Source organism: Mercenaria mercenaria, chromosome 9, assembly GCF_021730395.1.
Source record: "Mercenaria mercenaria strain notata chromosome 9, MADL_Memer_1, whole genome shotgun sequence".
Taxonomy (NCBI): Eukaryota; Metazoa; Mollusca; class Bivalvia; order Venerida; family Veneridae; genus Mercenaria; species Mercenaria mercenaria.
The window spans coordinates 76,541,379-76,569,378 of record NC_069369.1 but is presented as its reverse complement, the minus strand read 5'-3'; the positions used below and the strand labels follow the sequence as shown (position 1 = coordinate 76,569,378).

Below are 28,000 nucleotides of genomic sequence, written 5' to 3'. Positions count from 1 at the left end.
TTTTGATAGTTACATGTCTTGCAAAGATGCTTTTGATATGTATCTCTTAATAATTAGGTTTCACTGACCAATAGTCACAATTATGTTTCATTGACTTGACCACCAAACAGTCATACAAGAAAGAAAACCATGTTTATGATCATTGTGTTTGATGTTTATGTTTAATATATTGGAAAATAAATGCAAAACATTTGGAAAAAAAATAATGGGAGGATTGGACGGCTATAGGGGAGGTCAGGAGGCCATTTAAATGTTTGGCGGTTTTGGTCATTGAAAAACATGAATTGGTCAGGGAAAAGTCAGGGAATTTTATTCACCCAGAGTGCAGGCCACCCTGAGAGATACTGGAAAAATGATCTTAATTATTCATACACAGTATAAAAGTTTCTATATGTGCTAGGATTAACTGAGATTGAATTTAATCCTAATCTAACATTGAGGTAGTTTAAATATAATCACTGAATTATACTAGTTTATAAGATTAAACATGTGTTACTCTATGTAAATATAAAACTTGCTTGTTTAAATATATGCAAATAAAAAAAAATAAGAATCAGTATTTCTTAAGGAAATTAGCAATGCTAAATGCCAGACATCAAAATGAGATATCTAAATATTGCACAACATGTGAAACATTATGTTGATAATTTTCATATTTTTTAGAAAATAAAACACCCTCGTAATACAAGATTTAAATGTTAAGTTTGTATTATTTAAGTCTGACTTGTATATGGTGGAAAATCATATTAAAAGATTAGAATTCCTTACTTGTATAAATCTTGTATGTGGTTAATTTTGTGATTTTATAAATGAATAGGGATTTTTTTAGAAAATTTAAATCATGCATACTATAGTTAACATGCCAAATACTGCCTTTATCTTGGAAAAGTGTCTTCTTAATGGATATTAAAACTATTATTTTGTTATTTTTCATTGTTTGAGATGAATATACAAATTAAAAAAGAATACATATCTAATGAATAATGCGATGCTTACATTGCTGATCTAAAAACACAGTCCTACTTGATAAACATAACATGTACTGCATTCATTCTGTGCTAGTTTCCAACATCTTGAGGAAACATCAATATTTGTTAACAGCTTGTGTGTTTAAAGACTGAAAATACCACTATCTTTTTATTGATCATTTAATAACAGTGATTCAAAAATCTTTCATAGCATACTTCTATGTTCACCTTGATTAAAAAATGTCACAAACACGCAATCACTAAGCATAAATTTCCCAATAATATACAGTGGTTGACATAGAATAATATTATGTAGGTAGTGTTGTGTTTTTGCTTTGGTCTTCTTTCAATTCAGTAATATTATAATAGTGTAAACATACTTTTAAAGAAATGAAACATTGATGAAATAATAATTGAGAAATCCAAGTTCATTCCATCTGATCATTGAATTTATCATTGTATTTTTAAAAGCTAAACAAAAAAGAGTTTTTATTGTTTTGAAAACTATTGAGGTGATAAACTTGAATAGAATATTTAGATAATCTCATGACTCATTATATAAATTGCTGGTCCATAGTGTGCACTATTCACCAGTCAATAGTTCCACACAACGTTTTGCTGGGCTAAAATAAAAACTTGAAGAAAAAAGGTAAGAAAAAAGTATTTCTGATGTCGTATAATAGAACACTTCTGAATGGCTTTCGTAGTCAAAACTATTGCCCTCATTTTTTTTTAACCATGGGCAAGTGTTTTGACTATAGACCAACAAACCATCCGATAAGGGTATACTGTCGAAAAGTCAATTTTTGATCAGGGTACGGAATATTTAAATTTCCTTTATTATACAAGTTTAGGGTGTTAAAATTCATGCTTAAGAAAAACAACCCTAAACTGTGAGATTAGTGATAATTTGTCTAAAGCATTTGTTTGCTGAAAGTTTAATACAGTCAGTCCTTAAAAAACACTGAATACCACAAGCTGCTTTTTGGATTAAACATTTTTAGTGTATCTTCACCCTAGGACTAAAGACTACCTCATGTCAAAATATAATGGGAAAAAATTTGTGTAATTTCTTAAGCACTTATTTAAATTAACATAAATTTGCTGTTATGTTAAAGACCACTGAAGTTCAGGTTTGGTCTTAATATAATCTCAGTGCTGATTCTCGCAAAATTGAACCGTCCAAACGTGGAAAATAGTAAAAAAAAAAAAACTGAATTAAGAATCAACACCAAGAATGTTTGTCTAGCTGTCAGAAACAGTAATTGTATGTTATGATCTATTTCAGGACGGTGAAAGGGCCAACCAGTCTTTCCAGGGATCTCGTTCAACAATCAAACTGTGATCATTCATGATTGATTGAAAAAACTTCATAATGTACGGAGTGCTTGTGAATTATCATACAGTCATAATTCATCAGAATTCAGTGCAAGACTTGCCCTCAGTGAGGAAGAGTAACATTGAAAAAAGTTATTTATAAATGATCTTAGTCAAAACTAAGGCATTCACTGAATAAAACTTTGAAAATTGTATCACTGTTTTGAAAATACTTTGTTTTCTTTGGAAGTTTTGTCCAGTTACACGACTTTCAGAATTATTTTAGTTTGTTTTCAAGATTGGTTTTCTTTTTTAAAAATATTGATGGAATGAAGAATAGAACTGCAGGAAAGAAGTGCTGGATTCTTACATTTTTGTTTTAATAGATATTTTAAGAATTATGGGCTAGTTTACTTAGGTGGTAGAATTTATCATTTTGAGTCTCGTTTTGAAGCCAAACTCAAAAGAGAGAATTACTGGTAGAATTAATTGACAGCTGAGGGCATTGAAATTAAGGTTTTTGTCAAAGCCCTGACAGACAAAACTTCAACACTACATTTCATCTGCACGATAGAACATTAACCTGACACAATACAGAAAGACAGTTTACCGAAATGTATTGTTGGCATTGTGTCTTGCTCTGACTGAAGTTGTTGATTGATAAACCACTTTCATTTAAAATTAGTTCAAAGTTTTTAATTTTGATTATAGAATAATGGGGAAAATTTTCAATATTGTTCTAAGATGTATATTTTCTTTTAGTGAAACATATCCTTTATTAAAACTTGTATTAAGAGTATTAAATAAATTGGGAGTTACTTCCCTTACTGTTCATGTCACTTTTGCCGCATTCAACACTTTGCCAATATCCAGTCGATGTTCTCTTGTGATCCTGGTTGTGTTTTTGTTCTGTCCTGTGGATGTTTTGTTCTGTGTCCAAAAATTAGATATACTGATAGATTAGTTTTTTTTATGTATAAAAATGAGAGTAAATGGCACCATATGCTGTACATCAAAACTAGACTGGCACACAGAGTTAAAATACTGGTGCATTTATCTGTCAAAGATTTAGTTGATATAATATTACTTTGTAATTAAATCTGGGAATTTTCTAAGACAAAACAGCTTTGAATTTTTATTGTTTTTTATGAAGTGAAGTTTTTTGAGAAGATTCTTTTGAAAATATATGGCAGGGATAAAAGTTCATCTGACTAGGGTTTCGGATGGGAGTTCAGCTGAAAGTGATGGGGTGGGGAATTAGGGGAAGTTTTTTTTAAAACTATTAATATATGCACCCACCAGTCATACTTATTTTAATGCAGACAATAGACAAGGGTTATTTGGTTGTGAATATTCACATTATTTTTTGTATCATGATGTTTGTTTTTGTTCACACATATTTTCCTGCATATATTTATTTTTATACCCCCACCAAACATGTTTGAGGGGGGTATATAGGAGTCAGTTTTGTCGCGTCCCGTCCCGTCCCGTCGCGTCCCGAAATCTATTATCTCAGTTATTACCAAATGGATTTGATTCAAACTTAAAATACATGTTCCACCTTATCACCCACATCATGTGACACAAGGTGCATAACTCTTGACACCAAGTTTTCATGAATTATGTCCCCTTTTACTTAGAATTTAGGGTTAATTTTGCTGTATTTTCACTCTATCTCAGTTATTACTAAATGGATTTGATTCAAACTTAAAATAGATGTTCCACCTCATCACCCACATCATGTGACACAAGGTGCATAACTCTGACACCAATTTTTTTTATGAATTATGCCCCTTTTTACTTAGAATTTAAGGTTGATTTTGATGTATTTTCACTATATCTCAGTTACTACTGAATGGATTTGATTCAGACTTAAAATAGATGTTCCACCTCATCACCCACATCATGTGCCCACATCATGTGACACAAGGTGCATAACTCTGACACCAAGTTTTCATGAATTATGTCCCCTTTTACTTAGAATTTAAGGTTAATTTTGTTGTATTTTCACTATATCTCAGTTATTACTAAATGGATTTGATTCAAACTTAAAATAGTTGTTCCACCTCATCACCTACATCATGTGACATAAGGTGCTTAACTCTGACATAAATTTTTTATGAATTATGTCCCCTTTTACTTTAAATTTAAGGTTGCTTTTGATGTATTTTCACTATATCTCAGTTATTACAAAATGGATTTGATTCAAACTTAAAATAGATGTTCCACCTCATCACCCACATCATGTGACACAAGGTGCATAACTCTGACACCAATTTTTCATGAATTATGCCCCTTTTTACTTAGAATTTAAGGTTAATTTTTATGTATTTTCACTATATCTCAGTTACTACTGAATGGATTTGATTCAGACTTAAAATAGATGTTCCACCTCATCACCCACATCATGTGGCACAAGGTGCATAACTCTGACACTAATTTTTCTTGAATTGTGTCCCCTTTTACCTAGAATTTAAGGTTAATTTTGATGTATTTTCACTATATCTCATTCTGATTGGCTTAGAGCCAAAGGGAAGTAACCTTTTTTTAACTTTTGTATGGAGTTTCTTCCTCTTAAATTCCAGGAATTAGTCTATTTTTAGAAATCCTATTTTTAGATTTTCAATATTTTAGGTATTTTTCTAACTTTTTTATTATAAGTCCTATGTAAAAAGTAAATACATTTTTCTGTGGTAACATGGGTTGGTAAGACACTTTTTTGTATTCACTTTTAGTGTATCTCTAATATTAGAGATTTAATATATTTACTAGTATTACTATACTAGTATTATACTAGTATTACTTACATGTGGAAGCCCAGGATGAAGTACTCCAAAGACTAAGTATTTTTAAGATTTCTTATGGTTGCCATTCTTCTGTGACAAGACCGTATGGTGGGGGTATGAGTCACTCCTGTGACAGTTCTAGTTTAATTTAGTCCTGGGGTAAATGGCAGTAAATGCAGTTTTTTTGTTTTCCTTGGTTTAGTGTTTTTTTGACTGTTAGAAGAAAATTCATTAAAATATTCTGTAATAATTTTCTCATTATCAAGTTCATCAATAAGTTCTGCAGGGTTAGTCTTGTCAAGTTTTTCACTTTTTCATTAAATTACACTTTTAAGATAAATATTATTTTCTTGAGAAGTAAGTATTCCAGAGATAACCTCTTGTTAAAGATTAGAACTTGAGAGCAGTCTCAGAAATCCAGCATATGATTGGTTGATTATGTTCTTACTATCAAAATGAGCTAATGGCAATGCCAAATTTTCAGACGGGTATGCAGACCATGTTTCATAATTTTAAAACCAGTCTGAAACTGAAAAAAAATCTTATAATTCACCAAGACTGGTCTGCAAACTTAGTTTTGTAGTCTTTAAACCAGTCTGAAAGTGAGAAGAATTTTAAAATTTACCAAAAGCAAAGCTTAATTGTGAAACTTGTCTTATAACCTTGGAGCTACTCGGCTGCATGTCCATTTGTAATTCTTTATTTTTAAATAGGTCATAAGGAATGTTTTATAATGCAATAAAACAAACAAAAAGAAATCTTAATAGAAATGTATAATTGTTACAATGATTGAAACACAGTGTTTTATTTATGCCACAATTTTTTGTTGTTACTTTGAATGTAAATATGATAGATGTGTAAACTAAATATAATATGTTTAATTTATTTTGTTCATTTGAATCGTCAGATTATGTTTGAGGGATCTTATAGGGTGAATAATTGGAGAAAAACAAAACAAATAAACTCAAAAGGTTATGAAGTTTTTGTATAGCTTGTTGGTTTAGCTGAAGTTAAAATTTTAACAAGCACAGTAAAGATCAATGCGCATTATACACACTAAAATACAGTAGTAGATTTTTGCCAAGTGTGTTAAAAGGATATATAATTGAAAGTATATTTTGTATTTGTGTGTATATAAAATTCCCGTGCTAAGATTTTATATATGAGGGGTTACAAGTTATCTAGCTATGTAGTGTGACCTAAGTATGGGGGTTTGAAAGGAAGTCACAGCATGTATGTTAGTTCTCAGTCATGTTGATACAGGTGTTATAACTGTTAAGCTTTTTAAAAAGCTGTATGGCATTTTGTCTTTTGTTACTATATACATGTATGTAAGTGTTATATTTTATTTTGAAAGAAGAAGACAGTTTGGAAAATTTTGGAGAATTTGAATTCCAGTGTTGTTAGATACATACAATATCAAGCACCATTCGTGTTATTAAGGAAACATTACACAAAATTGAAACAGAAAATGTCTTTGTTTTCACTTTTTACTGCAGAAAGAATTGTGTTCAGACAATATTTGTTTGATTTGTGTACCATTGGCTGGCTTCAGATAAAAGCTGTACACCAGTATGCTAGTGTAACTGGTAGAATTTAAGCAATCCAATAATCGTCAACCACTTGATAAATTTCCTTCATGACAGTTGAACAAATAAATTATGTTAAAGATATTCTCTGTCCCATGTGGTCTCCTCCATGTTGGCAAGTTGCTATTCTGATCTGTTGCATGTAAGGAAGTTGTAATGGATGAGCACAGAATTGTGCAACATTAAGGAAGTTGCTGATTACTTGCTTAGACCTTGTTACTTATGGTCAGAAGTATACTTGTACCAAGTTACATTAGCTGCCATTTTGTGAATGCCTTTAAATTTGAAGAGGCATTTAAATGAATAAATGTTATACACCTAGATGGTACTGTTTAATCCACCTTTCCTTCAGAAAGTTTTCCTTGATTTCTGTTTAAATATAGGACAAGACCGTTTATAAGTTGATCTAAAGAACTCTAAGGGTGGTAATAGGAACTTAAATTCTCAAAATATTCTGATCATTTTTTCGTTAATCATGGAAAAAATGATTTTGATAGTGTATTTTCTGTGAAATGTTTTCTTCTCAAAAACTTTCATTTGCAACAAGTTTACATGGGCCATAATTTTTCACAGGGGGAAAATACATTTTTGCCAAAAAATTTACATTATAAAAGATATACTGCTAATTTACCTTTAGCCTTCTGGCGGCAATTGATTCTGCCTTTGCGACCAGTGCAGACGAAGATCAGCCTGCACATCCCTTATTAACAGTTAATGGTACTGTCCAAATTGTAAGATGGACAAGTTCGTTATAGAAAATTAGCAGGGTAAGGGTTTAAGGATCCAAATACCAACACTGGATAATATATAAAATATATCTATACTTTGCAAAATAAAGCTACAGTTTATGAAAAACCCTTTACTAGATTCGGTGGGTGAGATAGTAAGTTAAAAGACAATGAACAACACTGCTTATACAATATCAGCATTCAGATTTATGTATAAATACCTTTAACATATACATTTAACCTTTATTCACATTATATTTTGTACATGTTTTAATTTGAACGACGGTTTCTTATACTAGTTTTACACTGTATATAAAATGACAGCATTTTATAAGTACAAGTTGTTTTTAAGACATTTTGTTGTTGAGTGAACAGAGAATTGCCAAAAGCGTAGTCATTGTAAGTTTGTTGTTACTGTGAATGGGTTGGTGAAACTGATATAAATATCCAGTTATTTAAAAAACTGGTGATGTGGTATAGAATGCTTTTCAATACATAACAAGAATTACCTCCCTTGGTTACCTTACAGTCTGAATGTAGTTTTACAATACACTTTCCTAGTTTGATGATACTGCAATTAGGTTTTACATGGAATTAGAAAACTGCCCATTCCTGTGATGGAGATTTATTTACACAGTGTATTTGGGTTTTACGGCGCACCAACACAGTATAGGTTATATGGCACCAAACAGGACTACAATTTTTGGTTTCACATCTTATTTACATCGAAATAAAAACATGAGGTATGGAATCAAAATTTGCATAATGTGATGGAGAAGTCTGGGAAATTCTCAAAAATAGTGGTAAATTTTTCAAATACAATGTCCTTTTTAGCTTGATGTTTTAAAATTTTCCAAATAGTAGAGCTTTTGTAATTACCCTTTGTCGATGTTCACTTCTGCATCACAAAAGTTCAGGTTTGCATGTACGCAGGTTTCTCGGAAACAACTAGGCGAAATGCTTTCACACTTCAATGAATTAGATTCCTAAATTAAATATTGGATGTACTCTATTAATAATGCTGTTTGGAATGGCAACCAAGGGAGATAATTTCTAATTGTGAAAAAGTTCCACTGGCATCTAATACTTCTGTTTTGAAAAGAGCAAGATTTTAGAATTAGAGACTATTATTTTTTATTTGATATGTTTTTTTCTCCTTTTTACAAGATTTAAAAGAGAGAAAAAAAATCAGATCCAAAAAAAAAAAAAAATTTGTATGGCGGTTATTTTACTTGATTTCTTTCACTGAAAATATTAGCTCAGTCTTCTTTGTAGCACAATTTTTTTTTATTGAGAACTCACTGTGTGTGTTGACTGTTTACCTGTATTGTTACTGGTATTTTTGTTTCACTTTATTTTGCTAGAGATAGTTAATTATTATTTTGTCTTAAATTGTTGTAAATAATTGTAAATAGATTGTCTGTAATTGTATCAGAATGACCAGATTAAAAACAATGAAATGAGACTTGGCTGTATTTTTGTTCCTATTTGTGGTTAATGACTAAAACTAAATGCATTTCCATAGTAGACTGGTGACTCTACTCCAATCCAATCACAGTATGCAAATTTTTGACTAAGTAAAGGGCTGTTTGGCTGTGTGAAATCTCAATTAACACACCAGGTGTTGAAAAAAAATCCTGTGAGGTTTGATGACTGCAAGACATACTTTTTGAGATACACACAATACAAATTGGGACAAACTGACAGATGGACAGACGTACCCCCCACCCCCCTCAACATTGTTTCTGTAGTTATATGTAACCCCAAATTCTGCAGAGACATATATTTGGTTCAGTCAGGTTCTCTCTGTCCATCAAAAAGTTGCATTCACTCGGGCCACCTTTTTAAACCCCAGCCCACTCCAATGGTCTGCATGTATTTTTTTCCACCCAATGTTGAAGACACAGGAAGCATATAGTATTTGCACTAATTGTTATCGAACACATTAATTTATACAAGAGGGTCATGATAACACTGGATCGCTTACCTGAGTAATATGAGCTACATGTTTCAAATGTCAAACTGATGCTAAAGTATTAAGAAAATAGGTCAGTAGGTCACATTCATGGTCGCTGAAAGTCGGTTTAAAAATCAGTGTGCAAAACTGTATTTGTCATCCAAATTTCAAGGCTCTATTTTAAAAAAAAAAAAAAAAAAAAAAAAAGTAGGTCGAGGTCAGTCAAGTGACCACCAATTACTTTTGGTCATCATGTAGTTATAATAAAACAGTCTAGGAAATATGTTAAGAAATTCTTTTTAAAGTATTTTTTCCTATATAACTTGTATAACAAGTGACCCCTGGAGCAGGGCCTCTTTTCACCCCAGAAGCATCATTTGAACATTCTTGTTAGAGAACCACTAGGCAATGCTACATACCAAGTACCAAAGGCCTAGGCCTTGAACTTTCAGACAAGATTTAAAAAAAAAAAAAAATCCTATATAAGTCTATGTAAAACTTGGGACCCCCGGGTGGGACCACTTTTCACCCCAGAGTAATAATTTGAACAATCTTGGTAGAGGACCATAAGGCAATTCTACATACCAAATATCAAAGGCCTAGATTTTTAAAGTTTTTTTCCTATATACTGTGAAATCATTATTATTCGTGGGGGACTAATTTTCGTGGATGAGTTAGTAAAATTCCCATTCGTTTTATGTTCAAAATTTGAAATCCACGAATTCATATCCCCATGACATTGCCATTTTGACCAAAACTATGAAATTTCATGCCCACGAAATTAAATGATTTCACAGTAAGTCTATGTAAAATTGGGACCCGTGGGGCGGGGGCCTCTTTCCACCCAAGCGGAATAATTTGAACAATCTTGGTACAGGACCACCAAGAAATGCTACATACCAAATATCAAAAGCCTAGGTCTTGTGGTTTAAGACAGATTTTTAAAGTTTTTTTCCTATACAAGTCTGTGTAAAACTTAGGACCCCCTGGACAGGGCCTCTTTTTAATACAGGGACATATTTTGAACAATCTTGGTAGAGGACCACTAGATGATGTCACATTCCAAATATCAAAGCCCTAGGCCCTGTGGTTTTTGACAAGAAGAGTTTCAAAGTTTTTCCCTATATAAGTCTATGTAAACCATGTGACCCCCAGGGCAGGGCCATATTTAACCCTAGGGGACTAATTTGAACAATCTTGGTAGAGGACCACTAGATGATGCTACACAATAAATATCAAAGCCCTATGACCTGTGGTTTAGGACAAGAAGATTTTCAAAGTTTTCCCTATATATGTCTATGTGACCCCCAGGGTGGGGCCATATTTGACCCTAGGGGGATAATTTGAACACTCTTGGTAGAGGACCACTAGATGATGCTACATACCAAATATCAAAGCCCCATGAACTGTGGTTTTGGACAAGAAGATTTTTAAAGTTTTTCCTTACGGTTGCCATGGCAACCATAGTTCTGCATGGAATTTAATTCTTTGAACAATTTTGTAAGGGGCCACCCAAAGATCATTCCTGAGAAGTTTCATCAAAACTGAACTGGTGGTTTAGGAGATGTTGTTTAAAGGAAAGTGTGGATGGACGGATGCCGTATGATGGACAGCGAGCGAACACAATAGCTCACCCTGAGCCTTTGGCTCAGGTGAGCTAATAACCTCAACAAGAGCACCGCCTTGCGGGTGCTGACGCTCATCTGATTTTTTTTGTATAATAGAAATATTGTCCTACCCATGATTTTCTAAGTCTAAAAAGGGCCATCATTCTTGCAAAAAGCAGGATAGAGCTATGTTTCTTGATGTACAGTGTCCACTTATGATGGTGAAAAACTGTTGCAAGTTTTAAAGCAATAGCTTTGATAGTTTATGAGAAAAGTATACTTAAACATAATACTCAACCAAGAAAATGATTTTCTAAGTCCAAAAGGGGCAATAATTATTGCAAAAAGCAGGATGGAGTTATGTTGCTTGCTGTACAGGGTCAGCTTATGATGGTGAACAACATACATGTGATCTCCCGTGCGGGAGGGTCAAAATCCCGATTTTTTCACCTTGCCTCCCGACAAACAACTATAATTCTCCCGCTTTTAAAAAAAAATCAGTATTATGACTTGGTTGATAATTACCGAGGAGTGCCAAACATGTTTACACAGTAAATCAAAGTGTCACCGACTGTTGTGTATTATACATGTTTGACACATAGCTGGAGGAAAAAGTTGTTTTTCACAGGTGAATTTTGATAACATGATTAATTGTTTTGATAAGGGATTAGACAAGCAGGGCCTTTTCCACCTGTCTCACGAGGCCGAATATCGACCCATTCTCAATGCCAATTTGGCTCCATTTTTTACTTATGTGAAGCAAAAAGAACTCCAAGTCAAAGGAAATAATTCCCAGCTGAAATGAATTTTTGATTATTCAAAGAAAATAAAATCACATAAATAATTGTTGGAAAAACCAACCCAGTACTATTTTTAGAACATGAATGTTATTTCCCCTTTTGCAGTTACGCCATTTTCTTCCAGTGTTTACCAAATTAATTTGCTAATAAAATCGGACTTATTTCATTGAAAATTGGATGAAAACACATACTCATTTATTTGACAACTTCAATCTACATTATTTTGGTAAGGGTAAATACATGTTGACTTCTGTTTTCTGTTTTTCATGTCAAAATCATTATCAGTATTTTCATACGAAAGTGGGTGGGGTAAGAATTTACATACCGTAATTTATGGGTTGTGTTCAGACCAATTTAGAGCTTCGTTTTTTTTTTCAGTCCTCGAGAAGAATAATGTTAGTGCATGTTCACCACCATTCCAGACCTAAATTGAGACTTTGTTTCAACAAATTTAATCTGTTTAACTTCTGTAGAACAGCTAGTCTAAATAATGAGACCTCGGGCAGACCGATTTTACATTTTGATATTTTACGTTGTCTACCTAGAGGATATCGACAAGTCAAAATAATATAACGATATTCAACTCTCGAGTACAATTATTTGGACTATAGAACAGCATGCTCGACTTTTCTCAGTGATTGACTCTGAATTAAAGCTTTGCCAGTAAAAGGGGCAGTTAACGCTTTGCCAGTAAAAGGGGCATAATAGTCAATAGCTTTGAATGTAACAGAGATATTGGACATTACATAAAGCTTTAACTAAAAAATGTAAGTTAAAAAGAGGCATAACTCTGTCAAAATTCAAATCAAGAGTTATGAGGATCGATTGTTTCTTCTGGTGTAGACTTATGCGTTATTGTGTGGCCTAAAATGTTGGATTTTGACTCCAAGTTTTGTGTCCGCGCGCTTAATTTATGTCGATAAAAAACCTCCAGTTTTGAGACCCCAACTCCAGCTGAAAAATAGCAAACCTCCAGTTTTGGGATTCTGAACTTATCACATGTATGGTAAACAAGTGTTGCAAGTTTCAAAGCAATAGCTTTGATAGTTTAAGAGAAAAAGTTCACCTAAACATAAAACTTAACCAAGAAATCTGATATTTTCTAAGTCCAAAAGGGGCCATAAATCTCGCAAAAAGCAGGATGGAGTTATGTTTCTTGCTGTACAGGGTCAGCTTATGATGGTGAACAAGTGTTGCAAGTTTTAAAGCAATAGCTTTGATAGTTTAGGATAAAAACTGACCTAAACATAAAACTTAACCAAAAAAAATGATTTTCTAAGTCCAAAAGGGGCAATAATTCTTGCAAAAAGCAAGATGGAGTTATGTTTCTTGATGTACAGGGTCTGCTTATGATGGTAAACAAGTATTCCAAGTTTCAAAGCAATAGCTTTGATAGTTTAGGAGAAAAGTTGACCTAAACATAAAACTTAACCAAGAAATCTGATATTTTCTAAGTACAAAAGGGGCCATAAATCTTGCAAAAAGCAAGATGGAGTTATGTTTCTTGCTATACAGGGTCAGCTCATGATGGTGAACAAGTATTCCAAGTTTCAAAGCAATAGCTTTGATAGTTTAGGAGAAAAGCTGACCTAAACATAAAACTTAACCAGGCAACTCCAACGCCTACAACCGCTCAAGTGATGACAATAACTCATCATTTTCTTTCAAAAAATCAGATGAGCTAAAAATGGTCGCACACTCACTAGCCTGTTTAAGCTCTGAAACTCGTGTGAGAGATCTAGGGCCATCATGGCCTTTTTGTTTATAAGTATGGTGACTTCCCAGATTTGAACTATGAAGGAAGACTCCAGATGCCCTTCAGGTCAGTATTTCAGGCACAAGGTTGTACTACAGATCTGTAAGCCTGCTACATGACACTGTCTTGTGTTTGAAAGAATTCTTACACTATTCCGGGTTTCAACAGGAAGTGGTGTCGAGGTGAAATCAAAGATCACTTCCAGGTTAAAATACTGCTGCACATGACTAAAATACTAGTGAAAAATGGTGAATACCTGCAACAAAATAAGTCAGCCACGATGGGCCTATATGTATTGTTTATGCATAAATCATCTGGCTTGTCAGGCCACCTCTTGTAATAAAACAGGCAAAACTCACCATTCTTACATTATGATAACATGATACCATTAGATCATCTTATACCTGAAAATGTTAAAGACCCATCACAGAATAACTGTATTTTTTATGTTTATACAGAATTTGCATGAAAAATTGAGAAATACAAGTATCTAGTTACAAATGGACAGTAAAATAATAATTACTAGTATATTTGGCCAGGACAATGAGTTTAAGGGGACGCATATTGCTACATTCACAGTTCATATGGCAATGCGGAAGGGGTGCATATTCAAGAAATCGATGGTGGGAAAATAAAAAACATATTCCTAAACTGATATAATACTGATGGACACCTGTAATATTCAGTATTTTGTGGATAAGGATGTGGTACTATGAATGTAATAGGAAAACAGAGGTCTTTGTGAAGTACATTCAACACAAAATATTAAGCTTTTGTATAAGGAAAAAACAGGTTTTTTACAGTAACAGTGTTCCAAATAATGTTGAAGGGATGAGATTTTCTTTCTAACACACCAGGTTTGCTTAAACATGTAAAAATTTTACGCCACGTCTGTTCATCTCGGGATGGACGCCATCTTTGTCATTGATAAAAATGTAAACAAAAAAATCAGAGTGGGATTAGCATTGCAAGGGCATAACATGACATTCTACACAATGAATACCTTAGAACAGATATCTAAGATGCTACACAGGTCAGGCGGGTTAAATGCATAATGTCGATCACTTTAAATTCATCTTGAAAAGGTGGTTAATTTTAGTTTGTTTACATTGTTAGCTCACCTGTCACAAAGTGACAAGGTGAGCTTTTGTGATCGCGCGGTGTCCGTCGTCCGTCCGTGCGTCCGTCCGTGCGTCCGTCCGTAAACTTTTGCTTGTGACCACTCTAGAGGTCACATTTTTCATGGGATCTTTATGAAAATTGGTCAGAATGTTCATCTTGATGATATCTAGGTCAAGTTCGAAACTGGGTCACGTGCCATCAAAAACTAGGTCAGTAGGTCTAAAAATAGAAAAACCTTGTGACCTCTCTAGAGGCCATATATTTCACAAGATCTTCATGAAAATTGCTCAGAATGTTCACCTTGATGATATCTAGGTCAAGTTTGAAACTGGGTCACGTGCCTTAAAAAACTAGGTCAGTAGGTCTAAAAATAGAAAAACCTTGTGACCTCTCTAGAGGCCATATATTTCACAAGATCTTCATGAAAATTGGTCAGAACATTCACCTTGATGATATCTAGGTCAAGATCGAAACTGGATCACGTGCCATAAAAAACTAGGTCAGTAGGTCTAAAAATAGAAAAACCTTGTGACCTCTCTAGAGGCCATTTTTTTCATGGGATCTTCATGAAAATTGATCAGAACATTCACCATGATGATATGTAGATCAAGTTCGAAACTGGGTCACGTGCCGTCAAAAACTAGGTCAGTAGGTCAAATAATAGAAAAACCTTGTGACCTCTCTAAAGGCCATATTTTTCATGGGATCTGTATGAAAGTTGGTCTGAATGTTCATCTTGATGATATCTAGGTCAAGTTTGAAACTGGGTCACGTCCGGTCAAAAACTAGGTCAGTAGGTCTAAAAATAGAAAAAGTTTGTGACCTCTCTAGAGGCCATATATTTCATGAGATCTTCATGAAAATTGGTCAGAATGTTCACCTTGATGATATCTAGGTCAAGTTCGAAAGTGGGTCACGTGCCTTCAAAAACTAGGTCAGTAGGTCAAATAACAGAAAAACCTTGTGACCTCTCTAGAGGCCATATTTTTCATGGGATCTGTATGAAAGTTGGTCTGAATGTTCGTCTTGATGATATCTAGGTCAAGTTCGAAAGTGGGTCACGTGCCATCAAAAACTAGGTCAGTAGGTCAAATAATGGAAAAACTTTGTGACCTCTCTAAAGGCCATATTTTTCATGGGATCTGTATGAAAATTGGTCTGAATGTTCTTCTTGATGATATCTAGGTCAAGTTCGAAACAGGGTCATGTGCGGTCAAAAACTAGGTCAGTAGGTCTAAAAATAGAAAAACCTTGTGACCCCTCTAGAGGCCATACTTGTGAATGGATCTGCATAAAAATTGGTCAGAATGTTCACCTTGATGATATCTAGATCAAGTTTGAAACTGGGTCACGTGCCTTAAAAAACTAGGTCAGTAGGTCAAATAATAAAAAAACCTTGTGACCTCTCTAGAGGCCATACTTTTCATGGGATCTGTATGAAAGTTGGTCTGAATGTTCATCTTGATGATATCTAGGTCAAGTTTGAAACTGGGTCAACTGCGGTCAAAAACTAAGTCAGTAGGTCTAAAATTATTAAAATCTTTTGACCTCTCTAGAGGCCATATTTTTCAATGGATCTTCATGAAAATTGATCTGAATGTTCACCTTGATGATATCTAGGTCAAGTTTCGAAACTGGGTCATGTGCGGTCAAAACTAGGCCAGTATGTATAAAGATAGAAAAACATTGTGACCTCTCTAGAGGCCATGTTTTTCATGAGATCTTCATGAAAATAGTGAGAATGTTCACCTTGATGATATCTAGTTAAAGGTCAAAACAGGGTCACGTACCTTCGAAAACTAGGTCAATAGGTCAAATAATAGAAAAACCTTGTGACCTCTCTAGAGACCATATTTTTCAATGGATCTTCATGAAAATTGGTCAGAATTTTTATCTTGATAATATCTAGGTCAAGTTCAAAACTGGGTCACATGAGCTGGAAAACTAGGTCACTATGTCAAATAATAGAAAAAACGACGTCATACTCAAAACTGGGTCATGTGGGAAGAGGTGAGCGATTCAGGACCATCATGGTCCTCTTGTTTTTAATTTTCCCACGACTTCTCGGCGATTCACTGCAAATGTGTTACTGCGCCGGACGAAAGGTAACTCTAATTAAACAACGGGAGACAACTTAGGTGTCAGCATGTGTACGATTTTTAAAAAAACATGTCGATGATTATAATTTCTTATCAAATAATGAATCCTATTCAGATATTCGTCTTTAATATTAGAAAATTATTAATTTCTGTGGACATTTGTCAAATAATATTACTTACAGTGGACTACTTTGCGCATCAAACTGGTTTCCGCTTCAGTTGTGAGGCACTTCCGTTATACTTTTTGACAATAATAACAAAACACAAAATGAATCAATAAAGTCACTTATAAACCGACTGCTACTTAAATCAGTGTAAGTAAAGTTGTTGTTACAACATTATACATGTTCGTTACGTTATGAGATAAAGTTTATCTTGAACTGCATAATCCATTAATTACGTTTAGATGATATTGCATTTACAACTTATTTGACCCCGTTTTTTTACGTGAATGACAGCATTCTCGTGCAACTCGTGCAAACAGAATTATGAAAAGTATGGTGGAGAATTCAAGGACAAATTATAAATGACATTAAAGTGAGGATAACTGTATATTCGTCCAGTTTTGATCATTGACATTCCTGCTGTTTATTAGTAACTTTTGTGAACAAGATTAGAATGTTGCTTTTGCACATATACACATTGATTGGACCTCTCAACCAAATTTCATACCTTATTTTTGGGATTTTTAAGACAATACAATTCAAAAGTTTGTTGAATGTGTTTTGATATTTAAGTGCATTGTAGTTCATGAATACCAAGTTTAAAATTAATAATGGCAACATTTCTAGGCCTTTATTGTAAGCCACTAGACTTCTGTAACGATAAATGTTTAATGTATTAAGGGGAATATACTCTTTTAGTTTTGTAATGTGGCATTCCTTGACCACCGTATCTTTTCTTATGCACTACTTTGTAAACAAACTAAATAATGTGTTTTAGCTCACATATGCGAAATGAAAAGCAAGACAGTGAACTTATTTCACATTCTTTCTTTAAATTAGAATCTGTAGGACATTGATAAATGTTTGGACAAAGTGATGCACTATTATTTTCGCACCAAAAAGTCTTAATTGTTGACTTTGAATGTACACAAGAAGTCTTATGTAATTCAACAATAACTTTCTTGTTTCAGTTTTTCTCATTTTTATTTTAGTGAGCAATCCTTTGTGTACTTATAACAGTTGAAACAGTATTCATTTCATTTACCAAAACCTTGTACTTTTTTGCAGGTAAATTTTATAATACCCCACCCACTTTTTTCTAATTTCAAAGTATGCGTCCCCTTAAGGTCTTTAAACTTTTACTGAATCATTATAGCGATATACACAGTCCTTGGGTGTATTTAGTTAAGTTAAGATTAAACTTTGTTTTAATCTACAGTGTAAGATAGTCATTTATCTAGTATGTTTTTAAGGCTGAAAGGTCACTAACTTCAAATCACTTGCCCCTCTACTTGATGTGGGTTCAAGCCTTGCTAGGGGCATTGAATTCTTCATGTGAGGAATAGTTTGTTTTGGGCTGAACACCATGTTTCATCAGTATTTCATTTATGTAACTGCGGGCAGTTAACCTAACCAATGTTCCTGGATTCCGTACCAGTACAAACCTGTTAGTTTATACTAATCTATTTTAGGTTGATTGCGAAGAAAGTTCTACAACTTATATTAATCACTTTCGACACACCTCATTCCTAATGAAATCCATTGCCACGAGGGTATGAGAGAAGAGAAGCCAGTTTCCCCTTTAATGCCGAGCGCCAGGCAAGAGAGCTACTGGTACCATTTTTCATGTCTTTGGAATGACGTGGCTGGGGATCGAACCCACAAACTCCCACGCTCAAAGCGTATCCTCTACCACTGGGCTATCAAGGCAGTTACAAACCTGTTCTCCGCAAGTAACTGCCAACTTCCCCACATGAATCAGAGGTGGAGGACAAATGATTTCAGACATAATGTCTTTCATCAAATCATTATAGAGAACAGGCGCCTCGCCCTGGGATCAAACTCTAGACCCCATGATCCATAGATCTGTGCTCTTCCTATTGAGCAAAGTGGGCGGGCTGCCATCCAGCTGGCTTATGGAAGGTCGGTGGTTCTAACTAGGTGCCCTCTAGTGATGAAATAATGCATGGAGGGTCACCTGGGATCTTACTCCACCAGTTGCCACATGACCTATAATTGTGTTGTGTGAATTAAACCTAACAAAAACAAACAAGAGGACCATGATGGTCCTGAATCGCTCACCTGTCCCCATATGACCCAGTTTTGAAATGAGAATGACGTCATTTTTTCTATTATTTGACATAGTGACCTAGTTTTTGAGCTCATGTGACCCATTTTTGAATCTGACCTTGATATCATCAAGATGAACATTCAGACCAACTTTCATACAGATCCCATGAAAAATATGGCCTCTAGAGAGGTCACAAGGTTTTTTTTATTTTTAGACCTACTGACCTAGTTTTTAATCGCATGTGACCCAGTTTCGAAACTGACCTAGATATCATCAAGATGACCATTCAGACCAATTTTCATACAGATCCCATGAAAAATATGGCCTCTAGAGAGGTCACTAACAAAAACTAGGTGAGTTGGTCATGGTAAAGATTATTCAAGATAACTACTGAAATCTGTTTAAAAATTAAACTGGACTGGTCCAAATTTCTTTGCTATACCTTCAAAAACAAGAAAGTATGTCAGTAGGTCATGACTAAGACATTTCAAGATGAATATTGAAATCTGTATCAAACCTTATGCTTGTGGTCCAAATTTCTTTGCCACTGCTTCAAAAACAAATGTCTATGTAAAACAAGGGACCACCCTGGCGTGACCTATACTGACCCCAGTGTCATGATTTGAATAATCTTGGTAGAGAACACTAGAGCATAACACATACTAAATATCTAAGCTCTGGGCCTTATGGTTTAAGACAAGAATTTTTTTTAAAGGTTTTTCATTGTACGAGTCTGTTTAAACCATGTGCCCCCCAGGGCAGGGCCCAGGGGGGATAATTTGAATGATCTCGTAGAGGACCACTAGATGATGCTACATAAAAAATATCAAAGCCCTAGGCCCTATGGTTTTGGACAAGAAGAGTTCCAAAGTTTTTCCCTATATAAGTCTATATAAACCATGTGACCCCCGGGGCGAGGCCATATTTAACCCTAGGGGGATAATTTGAACAAACTTGGTAGAGGACCACTAGATGATGCTACATACCAAATATCAAAGCCCTAGGCCCTGTGGTTTTAGACAAGAAGATTTTCAAAGTTTTTCCCTATATAAGTCCATGTAAACCATGTGACCCCCAGGGCGGGGCCATATTTGACCCTAGGGGGATAATTTGAACAATCTTTGTAGAGGACCACTAGATGTTGCTACAAACTAAATATCAAAGCCCTAGGCCCTGTGGTTTTGGACAAGAAGAGTTTCAAAGTTTTTCCTTATATTATATATAAGTCTATGTAAACCATGTGACCCCCAGGGCAGGGCCATATTTGAAGCTTTTCCTTTCGGTTGCTGTGGCATCCAGAGTTCTGTATGGAATTCAATTCTTTGAACAATTTGTAAAGAAGACCACCCTAGGAACACCCCTGTGAAGTTTTATCAAAATTGGCCTGGTGGTTTAGGAAGAGATGTTGTTTAAAGGAAAGTGTGGACGGACGCCGGATGGTGAGCAATCACAATAGCTCACCTGAGCACAATGTGACCCAAAGTTTTTCCCTATATAAGTCTATATAAACCATGTGACCCCCGGGGCGGGGCCATATTTGACCCTAGCGGGATAATTTGAACAATCTTGGTAGAGGACCACTAGATGATGCTACATACCAAATATAAAAGCCCTATGACCTGTGGTTTCGGACAAGAAGATTTTCGGAGGAGATGTTGTTTAAAGGAAAGTGTGGACGGATGCCAGACGGACGCCGGACGGTGAGCGATCACAATAGTTCACCCTGAGCACTTTGTGCTCAGGTGAGCTAATAAAAAAAGTTGAAATACATTTGTTGGGTTATATAATCATAACATTAGTCATCTAGCATTCAAGTAAACCATAGAGTACATGTGCGTATAAACCACTAAAAGGCTTTACTTACAAATAGAAATTTTATAATGTTTACAATATTCTTTTTATGACAATTTTTTAACAATCATTTTTTTTTTTAATTGACTTTATTCACACAAAAACTTACCTAACTTGACTCTTATATTATCTTAAAGTTAATATACAGAAATCTCAAAAATTTGTAAAATTTGTATTTGCTTTTGTGTACACTTTAAAATTGACATGTATGTATTTTTGCATAAGTATCAAATGAAAACACTATTTTCAAGGAGTAAAAAAGTCAAAAGTGGCTAAGAATTGTGAAAAAATAAATTACATTCCCAGTAGACAGTTACTAACATATACTTTTTATTTTCTTCATTTCATCTGTTACTTCTCAATGTTTGATATACATTTATATATCAGTCTGTATAAATGAAGACATTCAACTTTCAAAATAACAGCCTATATTTGGCCTTAACCAAGTTGCCTGTACCAAAAGTTAAAAGAATTTGACTCCGTCAGTGCCCATAAGTTCGGCTTTTCCGTCAACTTCTAACGTCTTAAGGGCCCGTATCAGCAACCAATCATCTAACTGATGGAATTCCTCGCCCTCTGTATCATCTCCGTTGGACAATTCAAACAGTGTACAGACTGTGTTTGTCATGCTGCGGTCGGATATATACTTGTATATTAGTTTACCCCATTCTTCAGGCGTGCGCCACATGATCAAACATTCCTTTCTCGTCTTTGGATCCTTCCACTCCAAATGTCCCTTTTTACATAACTCATCCAGAACCATGTAAATTCCATCTAAAGGCAACTTTCGGTTGATCTCCTTGTTGCTAAAAATAGAACTCTGAGCTTCATTTACATCAAGACTGTGACTTTTCTTCTGTTTTTGAATGTCAAGAACGAGGCGACACCACGCTTCCAACTGTTTTTTACGCGTGTCTATATTCGGTTGGATAGTAAAGAATGGAGGAAAATTATATTGCCAAGGTTTTTCAACTGAACCCATTGTTCAATCAGTTCCTGAACTTCCTTGAATCTCAGAAAATTTGAAATAAACTAGTTACATCAATGAACAAAAACAAGATTTAAAACTAAGTCAAAATAAACTGATCACACAAGAAATAATGTTCAATAAATGCCAAAATTTTCTTCGTCTTTAGCCTCCAATTCTTGTTGTTTCACAATTTCTTGAGCTTCACGTTGCATTTTTTCCATCTTTTCTAAGGACACAGATTTCAGAGGCAAAAGTTTTGGTTTACATAAGACAACTGTAGGCATATCTTCATGATAGGTTAGTCCTTGTTTAGGTAAGCACTCCTTGACAAGTGGTTTAGTTTCCGGCATTTTGAATAAACATCAATCTGAAAAAAAAAAAACACAACAAAACATGTTTCTAGTTTTATATATAAGTTCTGACATGGGAGAATTGATTAACCTTTACCCTGCCAAATCTTTTAAATAGACTGGTCTATCATTCAATTTGGGAAGTACCGTTTATTATTAAAAGGGGTGTTAACTAAAAATTTACTGACAGAATAGCAAACAGTGCAGGCTGATCTTGGTCTGCACTGGTTGCAAAGGCAGACTCACTAGCCGCCATCAGGCTAAAGTTTAATTACAATGTTACTGGAACAGAATGACTACAGATTGAGATTTCATGGAAAGCTAAGGAATAATCCAGCTTTTACAAAAATGTCACTTTAAATAAAGGTCATTACAACATTAAATACAGGGACATTAAATATACTTTTCTGATAGAAGTGTGCTTTAAAGTAAGTGAAGCCATGTTGCTAGTTGAACGAACTTCAAACAAAATGTATGTAAAATACTAAACGATCCAAAATGACATTTCCTCGATTCATGTTGGCACACAATAAAGAGTTAGAGCATCAGAAAACAACAATGATGCACAAGCAAATTCTGTTACAGAATAAAGGAATATTAGATACGTTTTACACTTCTTAGTATAGTAAAAAATTTAAGTTTTTGTAAAAAATCTTGAGTAATTCGAACTTGACCTAGATTTCATTGTGGCAACCATCCTAATCAAATTCCATGAAGATCCAGTGAAAAATGTAGCCTCTAATTTTCCATACACAAGTACCCAACATGACCTACATTCAAACTTGACCTAAATTTGATCAAGACAAACAATCTGATCAAACTTCATGAATAACCAGTGTTTAATGCAGCCCCTATTGCATACACCAAGTTCTTCTTTGATTTGTCCAAGTGACCTAGTTTTTGACCCCAGATGATCTAGTATATTCAAACTTGACCTAAATTTGATCAAGACAAACAATCTGATCAAATTCCACGAATATCCAGTGAAAAATGCAGCCCCTTACCTATTGCATACACAAGTTTTTTCTTTGATTTGACCAGGTGACCTAGTTTTTGATCCCAGATCACCCATATTCGAACCTGGCCTAGCTTTCATCAAGACAAACATTCCAATCAAATTTCATGAAGATCCAGTGTAAAATGCAGCCCAAATTGCATACACAAGATTTTTCTTGGATTTCACCTACTGATCTAGTTTTTGACCCCAGATGAACAATATTCGAACCTGACCTAGATTTCATCAAGGCAATCATTCTGATCAAATTTCATGAAGATCAAGTAAAAATGCAGCCTCTATTGCATACACAAGCTAAGTGTGAATGGACGACATACAACGGACATCGAGCGATCACAATAACTCAGGTGAGCTGATAAAAACACATGAAAAGAATGAAATAATGATATCCCAGTGACATCTTCTCCCCAGAATATTTTTGAAGTAAGCTATTTGCTGTAACAGGTAAAATGCCTCTTTAACCTTAGAAAAATTGAACCAAAGGTATCCTGATGTCATGACTTTTTTGTGTTCTTGACATACATTATGGAAATGATCTGCATAGTTTTGCATGCAACATGCTCCTCATATTCAATACACGCAAGTGCAAACATTGTGTTTGCTGTTTTAAAAATGAACAAGGCAGTCTGAAAGACAGCTAAATCCCCCGCCACTGCTATGGATAGTGAAAGGGTAAACCTTTGATTTTAGCTGTGACCTTGACCTTGAACTGACATGGCTGACTCATGAATTCTGCAAACGTCTTGATGAGGTGATCATTTGACCAAAGTTTCATGAAAATCCTTCAAGGGGTTTAGGAGATACAGAGCTGAAACCTTTGACCTTCAGTTGTGACCTTGACCTTGAGTTGACATGGCTGACTCATGAGTTCTTGATGAGGTGATCATTTGACCCAAGTTTGATGAAAATCCTTCAAGCGGTTTAGGAGATACAGAGTGGACACCAAATGGAAGGCTCAAACCTTCGACCCTTAGTTGTGACCTTGACCTTGAGCTGGCATGGTTGACTCATAACTTTTGCACATCGTTCTGATGAGGTAATCATTTGACCCAAGTTTTATAAAATTCCTTCAAGGGGTTTCGGAGATATAGAGCAGACACGAAATGTAAGGCTCAAACCTTTGACCTTCAGTTGTGACCTTGAATGACCTTGAGCCAACATGGCTGACTCATAAGTTCTGCAAATCGCCTTGATGAGGTGATTGTTTGACCCAAGCTTGATGAAAATCCTTCAAGGGGTTTAGGAGATATAGAGCGGACACAAAATGGAAGGCTCAAACCTTTGACCCTAAGTTGTGACCTTGACCTTGTGCCGGCATGACTGACTCATGGGTTCTGCACATTGTCTTGATGAGGTGATCATTTGACCTAAGTTTTATAAAATTCCTTCCAGGGATTTAAGAGATATAGAGCGAACACAAAATGGAAGGCTCAAACCTTTGACCTCGAGTTGTGACCTTGACCTTGAGCTGGCATGGCTGACTCATGGGTTCTGCACATCATCTTGATGAGGTGATCATTTGACCCAAGTTTTATAAAATTCCTTCAAGGGGTTTAGGAGATATAGAGCGGACAAAATGGCAGGCTCAAACCTTTGACCTTGAGTTGTGACCTTGACCTTGAACCGACAAGGCTGACTCATGGGTTCTTTTCATGATCATTTGACCCAAGTTTGATGAAAATCCTTCAAAGGGTTTAGGAGATATGGAGCGGACACGAAAGTGTTACGGACGGACGGACGGAAGCAGACCATTCCTATAATCCCTCCGCCATGGCGGGGGATTAAAAAATAAACAGTTTACTTAGTGTTAAAGCAAGACAGTTTCAGTCTGATTTCAAATTATATAATTAAGCTGGAAAATCTTAATGTTACTTTTAACATGGTTAAAAAGTTGGTACATGTATATATCCATAACATCATGACTGCTATTAAAATTTCTGCACCGGATGTAAATTAAAATAATCCTTGATGACATCATTCTGCTCGAAATTCCACTGTGTTAGAGATGTAGACTGTGTGAAGTAGCAATAGGCGTTACGAAAAAGATCTGAAACACAACTCAGGGCTATCTGTAACGAAAAGATTTTGATGAAAAGAGTTTAACTTTCAAAAGACGGTCAGGCTATAGCCTTTTGATATTGATTTGATATAGTTAGGTTATGAAAAATGGGTAGCAACTGGGTGTTTTCAAATTATTTCAGTTGTCCCATAAGTTGCCAGGCAATCATACCATTCTAAATATCTGTTATTTTGATTTAGAAATATTCCAAAAAATAATGATAAACTCAATTTTTATAAAACAGGTAATATTTCCAAATTATATACTTTTATACACTGATACAGTTTCACAACGATTTTAACAGAAATTGTAAAAAAAAATCAGTATCTAAAGAAAGCTCGGGAATATATGACAGGTGTATCCTGGACCTACAAAGTAGGTCACTGATGAAGTGGGTTACTCGGAACTAAACGAAAATGAATTTGTGTCTTTTTGATATCAGGAAGATCATGAAGAGATCAGATTTGGAAAAAATGGTGATTTGAAAGATGACTTTATTTTATTTATTTTAAAAATATGCATGTTTTTTCTTAGACTGTCTGGAAAACATACAAAGTTAAGTGACTTTATGTTTGCAAAATAACATAATTATATCAGGGGTGTAAAATTCTTTTACACACCACTCGCCCTGCAGGACTACATGTAGTACTAGTAAAATCTACTCGCCCTTAGTGAACAGTCACTCGCCCTAATATGTCACGTTTTATGGAAGGAGTATTATGTACAACAAGCAAATTTCAAATATAACACATAGCTCGTACACTATGTTTCCTTTTGTCCTAAAAAAAGTATGGACACAATAATCGTCATCCACCTACCCATCTTGAAAGCGAAAAAAAAAATAGTTGACAATCATCGGTAATTATTCTGTTGATAAACTAAGTAATTGTCGTTGTTTTCATCATCAATTAACATCCTCTCAAAAGGCTAAAAGAAGTGTGTCGGTATCATGACATCTGAAGTGGAGATCGAAGCGGTATTGTCGCACGAGGTTGAAAAATTGAAGCAATAATGTTAAAAAGTGAATGCACTATGCGCGTTTATTGTGTTTGTGTCGATAAACCAAAGTAACGGCGATGTAAATTAGATATTACGATAGGTAGCACGTGCTCTGGGAATGGAAAATTACCGGCATGATGTTTTGATATCTTTATGATTCGCGGGTAAATTCCAGTCAATCAAAGTAGCAACTGAACCATCTCAAAGTTTGTTGACTTTTTTCGAGATGTAATTCCTGAATTTCATTAAAGCTACGACGTAAAAACCACTCGCCCGATCGGTCGAGTATACAGCGAGGTCCACTCGTCCTATCCAAACTTTAACTTGCCAATGGGAGCGGGCGAGTGGAATTTTACACCCCTGATTATATACTACACTTAAGCTAGCTAGACTGCTTTGATAGCATCTGTTTAGACGTCGAAAAACCCTTGATAGAAAAGTTGTAAAATGTCAAGAATACTGAATGCTGAATGTCAAATGACAACTTATTCATTCGTATTGGTACTTGTATTGGTCTTGTAGAATCTTTCTGAGTTCTGGTCAATGTTGGGCGATTAAAACCATCCCCGATTTTAACCAGCAGTTTTAACCGGTTAAAACCGTCCTGGTCAGTACTCTCTGAAGTGGTCAATACTGGTCAATTTGTCAATATTGACTGTTAAGATATGTTGCAGAGTCTGTGAAGAATTAAATAATGACTGTTAAAAAGCATTTGGGGCTTGATTAAGGTGAATGCAGGCATTATTATTTAGTTAAAGCAACCTGATCAATACACCCAAATTTGTCAGAAGTGGTTAATTGGTCAGAACTTCTGGTACTCATCTTATATTATACATCAATTTATGTATTCAACCCTTTTAAAGTAACACTTCCGGTGTTTGATGAGGTAAAAACTGATAAAGTCATTAATGATGGACCAACAAAATGAAAGATAAATCACAGTACACCGTCATGTAAAGTTATTGGTTCTCTCGAATTTTTCACTATCTTTTGAGTAGTGAATAGTTCCTTTGTAATATATTTTAAAAGCTAAATCTGATATCTTGTTTTGAGGCTTTGCCTTATTTCATATTATTTCTGCTTAAAAAGAATACAAGACACAAAATTATTTCAGGAAAAAATCTTGCTTCAACAAATACAATGTCTAAGGTATTTCAAGGACCTTGACTTTTGATGTAAACAAATATGGCAGCCGCCGATTGAAAGCAGAAAGTGCTGCTCGCTAAAAAATTCGGAAATACACTCATGATTTCTTTGGCGAAAAAGTCATATTCCTTACGAACAAATTTGGCGGTGAAACTTAGCTTTCATTTGGTAACATAAACTTGGAAATGATTGTCAATTTTCATAAATACAGCAGCAAACAAAAAGGAATTTCTACAGATGATGGATTACCTTGCAAGTATTTCATTATTGCAGAATATAACCATCTTACCCTCGCATTTACAAGCAATCAGTATCTATCTCCAAAAGTTCAAATTGTAAAGTGCTTCCTGCGCAAGCGCAACGCAAGTGATGAAATTCTTAGGAAGAAGTACTTATTCACTTTCTGTATTTTTTCTGAACTATCACCACTAACGGGGAAGTAGCTTAGACGTTGCTAAATATGTATTCTGAAACTTATCCCTTTGTTTGAAGTAGTGGTCTCCCTTTTCGAGGCTTTTGTTTACATTTTTCCAGGCATCAAGAGAGAAAAATAACATAAGCAGAATTTTACTAAGTTCTCAACATTTTTAGAAAGATGTTGCCTTAAACAAACAAAAATATATTTTGAAGAATAGGAATTTATGCA

At 34.8% G+C, this 28,000-nt stretch overlaps 2 protein-coding genes across 3 annotated transcripts in view; one reads left to right on the top strand and one right to left on the bottom strand.

Moving 5' to 3' along the window:
• The window catches only part of LOC123547515 (casein kinase I-like), a 42,229-nt gene extending 33,376 nt beyond the window's left edge, over positions 1-8,853 (top strand). For both annotated transcript variants that reach the window (XM_045334688.2, XM_045334687.2), the window contains exon 9: positions 2,257-8,853. In XM_045334688.2, the coding sequence (XP_045190623.1) occupies positions 2,257-2,264 (8 nt within the window). In that variant the 3' untranslated portion in view covers positions 2,265-8,853. The remainder of the gene's footprint in view (positions 1-2,256) is intronic.
• A 12,120-nt stretch (positions 8,854-20,973) lies between these two features.
• On the bottom strand, positions 20,974-21,946 carry LOC128559599 (vacuolar protein-sorting-associated protein 25-like). The gene has a single exon (XM_053551766.1). It carries the CDS (start codon positions 21,795-21,797, stop codon positions 21,279-21,281), a length of 519 nt encoding a protein of 172 aa, XP_053407741.1. The 5' UTR covers positions 21,798-21,946; the 3' UTR covers positions 20,974-21,278.
• Positions 21,947-28,000: the final 6,054 nt, after the last annotated feature.